The sequence below is a fragment of the Chelonoidis abingdonii genome, chromosome 1 (genome assembly GCF_003597395.2).
Source record: "Chelonoidis abingdonii isolate Lonesome George chromosome 1, CheloAbing_2.0, whole genome shotgun sequence".
Taxonomy (NCBI): domain Eukaryota; kingdom Metazoa; phylum Chordata; order Testudines; family Testudinidae; genus Chelonoidis; species Chelonoidis abingdonii.
In genome coordinates this window covers 317,393,284-317,401,441 of record NC_133769.1, presented here as the reverse complement: position 1 = coordinate 317,401,441, position 8,158 = coordinate 317,393,284, and the positions used below count along the sequence as shown (strand labels likewise).

Below are 8,158 nucleotides of genomic sequence, written 5' to 3'. Positions count from 1 at the left end.
CGCACGCAGCCAAGGAAGAAAAGACACAAAGCAGACTGCATAAGTCATCCATGAGCGACAGACACCAAAGCGACTCGTACGCAGAGCACTCTGATATAAAGACTCAATGCAAGGACAGAGAGCCAAAGAACGCAACACCGCAACTCCCCAACACAGAAAAAGAAACCGAGAAAGGAACGTCGTAAAACAAATAACACCAACAATATCAATGAATAAATAGACCGCAACCAAAAAGCTCTTCCCTTGATAGCCACCATGTCACTCAAACACTCTCACCCCATGCAACACCAGGTTGTCATTGACAAACACCAGCTGCCTCACCACACTGTAACCGTCACACAACCGCAGCACTTGAGAACCACGACCCACTTACGCTTAGCCAAACCCATCACACAATAAGCACGTTTAGAAGAACATAATAAGATACGAAGGCTCCCCACGTGGAAGTAGCACAGCAAGTCAAGGCACAAAAGCACATACCGACAAGGACATAGTCAACATAAGACAGACTGTACAAGATCCCACACACACCTACTAACCCGCATTTTTATAAGGATTCCAAAATGTATAGTAGTGCTTCAAACAATTATTCTACCTACTGTATATCAAATAAATAGGATACTTATGAGGATATTGAGAAAATCATATATTATAGCAAAGATCAAGGATACTAGAGTAACTTGAGGCAAAGAAACAGCAGCTGAAAGACTACCGCTAGAGAAACACAGAAAACTTTCAACATTAGAACAAACTGCATCATTAGACACTCACCACGTAGACAAGGAGAAAACAATGTACTGAGTGTTTCATCAAGCACTCCAAACCATCCTCAAAACCTCAAAAACGCAATCTATAAAATCTCAGCAACCCTAAATGTCTGGCACATCTCTAGTAAGCCTGCTCTCGCTGGTGCAAATTAGCCTCACAGTCATTAGGGAAACCTCAGAGGTACGCCTGACTGAAATCTTTCAACCCTTTCCCTTCAGAAATCACTTTATGGAGGATATCGCACGCGGACATAACCTCGGCAATGCTGCTTTCCCCAATCTAGTTCATACCAAGAATTGCCAAGCGCCCCTTTAAACTGCCAAAAGCTACCTCCACGTTATTGACAAGCTCAGCCTGTAGGAACCAGTCTTGCTCCTGTCAAGCTTCCCTGTATAAAGTTCATGAACCAGCATAATGGGTAAGCAGGTCTCCAAGGATCACCAATGGGCATTTGACGTCCCCTATTGACTATCTGGTCTGGGAAACAAGTCCCTGCCTTGCAGCTTCCTGCCAAGAGGACGGTCCGAAGGAAATTGTGATCAGCACACTTTCCAGGCCCAGCCCGTTTAAATTCAATGAACGCACCACGAGGTGACCAAAGTGCCTGGAGACCATAGAGAAATACCCCTACCGATAACTGACTCGATAGCCTAGGTGAGGAGGTGCCGAAAGAATATGCACCCATCTAGCCCCTCCACATAGGGAAACCCCATTTGGGCAAAGCCATCCAACAATGTCCTTGCACATTCCAGAGTGCACGGCTTCTTCTTTGCAGGATGCATTAAATGGCCTGCAATACTTGCATCAACACGATTTCTAACGGTCCCGACGATGGAAGCTGTCTGGAGTTGCCAGCTTCCAAGCAATAGCCACGCTCTCCACTGGCAGGGCAGCTCTCAATCTCGTGTCCTTGCGCCGCAAGGTGGGGGCGAGCTCCTCACACAGTCCCATGAAAGTGGCTTTTCTCATGCGAAAGTTCTGCAGCCACTGCTCGTCATCCCAAACTTCCATGATGATGTGATCTCACCACTCAGTGCTTGTTTCCCGAGCCCAAAAGCAGCGTTCCACGGTGCTGAGCATTTCCATGAATGCCAGAAGCAATTTAGTGTCATATGCATCAGGCGACTCACTGTCATCGTCGGACTCCTCATCACTTTGGATCTTAACGAATAGCTCAACTGCCAAATGTGATGTGCAGGTGAGACTCATCAGCATACTCCTCAGCAGTTCGGGCTCCATTTCCCACAGAAATTGTGCTGCACAGAAACCGTTGAGAGTCAAGATGGCGCCAAACGTGGACGGAAAAACAGGGATTGCTGGGATGTGAAGCGATGCATCACAGGGCGTTGGGACAGGAAGCAGAATGACCTGCACCCTCCACCCCCTTCCCACAACCCACGGCACCAAAATGGGACAAGGTGCTCTGTGGGATAGCTGCCTATAATGCACCACTCCCAACATCACTGCAAATGCTGCAAATGTGGCCACACTGCAGCGCTGGTAGCTGTCAGTGTGGCCACACTCCAGCGCTTTCCCTACACAGCTGTATGAACACAGCTTTAACTCCCAGCGCTGCACACCTGCAAGTGTAGCCAAACCCTGACATTGTCTAATGAAAAATATTTATCATGGAGGTGGGGGGGGAATCTAAAGTTGTCATATTTAAACAAGTATCTGAAAAGAACTCTATCTACATAAAGATAATCATTACACACCTACAATATAAAACCAAACTGAATATATTCTTGTATATGTGACAATTAGTTATGCCCTGATTTTTCATTGGAAATAGTCCCTGTTTACTTTAAGAGTGCTCATGGAAATAAGAGAACCAAACAGTTTTTCTCTGCAATCTTTTAAAAGAAAATTTTAAGTCCTATCTTGGAATCAGTCCCTTTTCCTGTGGGTATCTGGGTTTATAAATCAAAGAACTAGGAGTCTTGGCCGTAGGCTCTGAAAGTGCCAGTACCCACAACTCTAGAATATGTTTCTGAGTATGTGTGCTCTTTTATATTATTGGGGTGTAAGTCTACCCAGGCAATCAAAAGCAGCAGACCCTGTGCAGACTCAGGCTGCTAGATAGAGTTCCTTTAACTATTAGAAGAGCTTACTGTTGGGGAATTTGCAGATGATCATTTGTATCCTGCTGTTGTCACTCAAGAGATATTTCCAAACACTTTTTTTTTTTAATAGAAAGAATCCTTTATTTGTAACAACAATTATGGCCAAAAATCAGACCCGAGGTTCCATGTGCTGAGCCCTAAACTATGTACCAGTATGAAGAGTGGCTACTCAGGGACTAAAAAATAAATGTTTAGAGCTCTGCAGAAGTATACGCTTCCTGATGAAAGTGTGATAAGGCACTTATGCTGAGATGTGTCTAACCACTAAATTCCAGCAAAAGATAGACTCACAGACTTGAAGGTCAGAAGGGGCCATTATGATAATCTAGTCTGACATCCTGCACAATGCAGGCCACAGAATCTCACCCATCCACTTCAATAACAAACCCCTAACCTATGTCTGAGTTATTGAAGTCCTCAAAGATACATAGTAACTTATCCTTAAGGATACAATCTGAGACAGTGAACATTTAAAAACTTTTCCTACCAAACTGCCAGGCCTCTGACTTGTGGCTTCAAAGTTCCCCAAAGCATTTAGAAAACAGAAATAGACAAATTAAGAAAATCAGTTTATTTTTATTACTTTGTGGCAACAATTTTTTAATATATACAATTAAATTCTAAATGAGCAACATAATTTAACCCAAGGAGTTCTCTCTCCCTATACAAAGAAAAAGACCCTATCTTGAAAAAAGGCCCAAAGAAGTACCATAAGGCTAAAGCTAAGATGTATGTTGTACCATTACTGCTCAACTGAGACAAACTAAGTGCTCTATATGGGTTATTCCTGAGTAGGGGAATAGACATTAGGAGTGTAAATTTGGTATTTTCTCTTTACACTTTCATCATGGTTGTGGAGAGGAAAAGCTGCTCCCTTATGAAGGTTTCAGCCACCTAAACCAGTAGATCGTTTCCTAACATTCATGGCTCTCCAGCGAAACACTGACAGCAAGAACATCCACTTTAGGTATCCTCTCTGCCTCTCACTTCTTCAACTCTTTGAGAGCACATTGTCCGCAGTAACCTGTACTGATCTGTCCTGTTGTTTACAGGCAGGAGGTGAAAAAAGAGAATGTGGTGGAGTTCAACTGGTCCCTCCTTCCCCACCCATAAATCTGGATCTCTACAAAGCTGCTGCAGAGAAAGTACAGAACATTGAGAATGCCCTGGTACCAGTTCTTCCCCGTGTAATTCCTTTCCCTGCCTGATCAATGAGTTTTGGCTCCCCTCCACTTGAGGAAATGCAAGGAGAACAGTGCCCTAAGAGAGCACGGCATGAAAGCTAACTAGGGAGATGCACTGGGGGACAGCATGTCTTTGCTCCAGATGAGCATCCTACAAGAACCTGCAATGAAGGTGTGGGAGAAGAACCAAAGCAAATTTAAAGCAGAGGTACATGGGAAAACAAACAGGTAAACAGTAACTATCAAAAACCTGAGCCTGGGTGGCCCTTCAACCTTGACCAAACTGTGGTGATATTGTAAGATTTCTATAGATATTTTCAGACAATTAAAAGAACCTCTCTCTTTCCTTTCTTTTAACATCTATCTGATTATTATTGCCATATCTTTAATTCAAAGCTACATCAATGCGGTCTTCATCCAAACTTTGAACTGAATTCTGCAATAATATATCATATCTGGTTATGTGGGAAGCTTAAATCATGTGGGCCTCTGACATCACTTACCATCATCTATGTAACTTTAGCTCTTCTAAAACATATAACTAATATACAAATCCACAGGGGTTATAGAAAGTTAGGGCTGTGTAACTGAATTCTGTAAATCCACAGCATAGGTAAAACCAAAGGGTTTACACCTCGACTGATAAACACGAAGGTTTTTCTGTTCTTCCTTTTAATATTAAAACACTGGTTTCTGCAGACTAAGGTTATGCAAGTTAACAAACCATCTCTTCAAGACAGACACATGGTAGGCAGCTTTGATCAATGACTTTTCTTTAGAAGTCTGAAAGGAAAAACAGGTCATTATGCTGTTGGACAGGATGCAGTGACAGAATAATTGATTTCCCTCAACACTAGCTAAAGGAGCTGGCAAATGCGCACACAAACAGCAACATAATGAAGCTTTTTGGGGGAGGGAGAGCAAAGAAAGGAGGACCTCTGCACTCACAATACTTCTTGTTTGTCTATTTAGCATTAGACATGACACATTAAACACTGTTTTCCAGATTTTCATAACATAGGTTAGTCTCTATTAAGTCAGGTCATTTATATCTACAAAGAATTCCCTGGGCTTTGACTCCCAAAATTTGGGATTCTTGCTAGGAAAATTTTTTATAGTTCCTGGGAAAACGGAGCATTCAATATTGATTTGTTCCTCAGACCTCAACATGCATAAACCATGTAACATTTCTCATCCCTATGGATATATGTCTCTGATCTGAACTCACAGACACAAAAAATATACTGAAGCTGGAGAGTATGGAGAGGAAGCTTGCTTTGGCATGTACACACTTCTATTTCCTTGCTATCATCTGTATGCAGTAAATAACAGTGTTCTATGTTCTGTCTGCCTTTGCGAACAGACCACAAAGGATATTTTCTCCACTTTAACTCTTGTGAAATAATCATCTCACTTCTCCTGAAGTAAAAAGATAAATGGACTACTGAGTAAAACTTATGCTGATTAAGTGTATATCAGCTTGCCAATTTGAGATCAGATGATTCTGACTCCATGATTCCTGTTACTTTCTGTAACATTCCTCTCCATTCCAAATAGGACCACTCAGCATTTGAAATAGCTGTAAAAGCTTTTTCATCACAATATTCACCACTGTTTTGATTTACAAAGCAAAATCTTAAAATCTGTCATTTGAAGGGCTCCCCCTTCTGCTCGCTTATGTTTAACCATTACATGATAAACATGCATGAACTACAATATCGTTAACTTTGTGTCATAAATAAGTTTGGATAGAATCTCAAGCCTTCCACTGAATCATCTCTGCAAAGATGGCCCATCTTTTCAGCTAGAAGCAGCCTGAAGAAAGAGAAAGAACATTTGTAATATTTGGTAAGGGCAATATGATAATCAAGGAGTTATTAAAAATTAACATAGTTACCTCTCTTTGGCTAAAAGAACAGACATCCCCACAAGCTTGGCAAACTCTTCAGCTGTAAGAGAACCCTTTTCAGATACCTATCAGAGAGAAAAGCATGGCATTAAAATAATGTTGATCTTTTCCTTTCTACTACAGAATGAAATAATTTTCTCCATTATTTTAGCTCAGTCTTGGTTCAGAGGGTTAACTGTTACAAATTGGTAACAAATACCTAGTGAAGACTACTGCTTTACCTGCATTTTTGTTTAAAAAAAAAAAAAAAAAAAAGCAATTTTCGTCCAATACACTATTTAGCGTTCCAGAAGTGTGGTAAGATGAAAAAGGAAGAACGCAGAAAGGATAGAAACTAGTCAAACAAATGAAACCGTGTGTCTCTTTTTCATGTGTGTGTATGTGTACGTGTAAAGATAACTTGGGAGAAGTGGGTGGGGAAAAAAATAGCCCATAAATAGCAACAGACTTGTGCAATTAATAGTTATACAGCACAGTCATACTAAGTCTTCCCTAAGTGATTTTGTAAACAATGAAGTTTGGAAAAGGAAACGAAAGGCACCAAAGTTAGAGGGTCTAGAAGCTGATGTCACCGAGAAGCAGGGTGGGGAATTGGGGTTAATTAATTCAAAAAGCCCACTGCTGGTATTAACTTGTGAAAACCAGCATTCCATTAGGTTTCAGGATTTTGGCAGGCCCAGGAGAAGCCGTGTTTTCATGCAAATGAATTGTTCTTATATTTCTCCATTATTGCAGGTTCAAGCAGCCTTCCACACCCACACATACATGCCTTCTCCTGTGACCCTCATAATCTGAGGGATTTATTCTGCATTATCCATTGCAATTTCTAATTATGTTGGAATTATCCTTCACAGACTCTCATATCAAAGTAGGCCCTATATTTAGATGTGGTAAAGCTAAACCATTGAAACCTAGGGGTGAAACACAGAGCATACTGAGTAGATTGCACAACTTAATATGACCCATGGGTCATTATAATTTTCCTTCCTAACCACCTATCCCAAGTAACTTTAGCTTCTATGTTGTTGACCCCTTTGATTCTCCTACCTCACCTGCCACTCAAACCAATCCACACCCGTTTCAAACCTCACGCTGGCTTCCTCTCATCTTCTCTCAAAAAACAATCTTACTGTATTTTACTGCACTTGGGAAGCTACACACGAGTGTGCTCCTAACTAATTTCCAATATCATTTCTTACTCCTTTCCCCCTTATCACCTTCCACCCCCCCGACTCACACCTCACTCCTGTTCCTTTTGCAATCTTATCCCACTTGTGTCTTCTTCAATCCCTATATCCCTGCGGCTTCCATTTCTTGGAAGACATCCATCTTTCTTAATTCAAGTCCATTCCTTACAGCATATTTGTCTATGAAGCCTAGTGTTATGTCAAAAAACTACACCACTTTGTGATAAATCCACCTTCTTCACTGTATGTCTGACCTTATTTATAATGTCCATGTGTCTGCTTAAAGCTGCCTGAAGAAGGGACTGTGTTTTTTTACAATGCTGAGCACACTTGATGAAGACAACAAATTAATACATCATCACCACAAAACTGACTAAAAACAAAAGGAGAACTAATGAGTCTATTTTCTTGAAAGAAATGCAGAAAATTAACAAAAATGCATGAAATGTCCTAAAAGAAATCAGTATTTAAATATTTCAGTCTTAATAATCAAAGGTGTTATTTGCATTATAGCTATGGCATTTGTTTTGAGAAAGTATTTGATGTTTAAAAGTGTCCCTTTTAATGAAGGAACATTGTTCTGCACATTTGGTTTTATATACATTATTCTGAGGAGTCCATTTCAAGTTTCAAGAGCAAAGGTGAATCTGGTAGCACTAAATTTTCTATCTTGACAGGACTATTTTCTTTTGGAAACATCAACATGCAGCCTTCTCAGCTTGTGAAAATTAAGAGTGTGTACTATGTTCTATAACGTGCAAGGGAAACACAGCAGAGGATGTGGCAGTAACAGCATTTCAGGTATCAAAATGGATCAGAACTTGTATCAGCTAAATATATTGTGCTCTTCTACTCCTTTTAATGAATCAAAGCTACCTCTATGCAGTACCCACTAACACAGGCAGTCTCCTCAAAGTAACAAACTCAATGTAAAATATATATTGAACATACTATGTTCTGTTATCGCAAAAACAAGCACACATTCCA

General features: G+C 40.7%; 1 protein-coding gene across 2 annotated transcripts in view; it reads right to left on the bottom strand.

The window, feature by feature from the left end:
- Nucleotides 1-3,447: 3,447 nt before the first annotated feature.
- The window catches only part of VPS36 (vacuolar protein sorting 36 homolog), a 29,624-nt gene continuing 24,913 nt past the window's right edge, over nt 3,448-8,158 (bottom strand). For both annotated transcript variants that reach the window (XM_032795168.2, XM_032795169.2), the window contains exons 13-14: nt 5,973-6,049; nt 3,448-5,890 (exon numbers count right to left, since the gene is read on the bottom strand). In XM_032795168.2, coding sequence (XP_032651059.1) covers nt 5,797-5,890; nt 5,973-6,049 — 171 coding nt within the window. In that variant the 3' untranslated portion in view covers nt 3,448-5,796. The remainder of the gene's footprint in view (nt 5,891-5,972; nt 6,050-8,158) is intronic.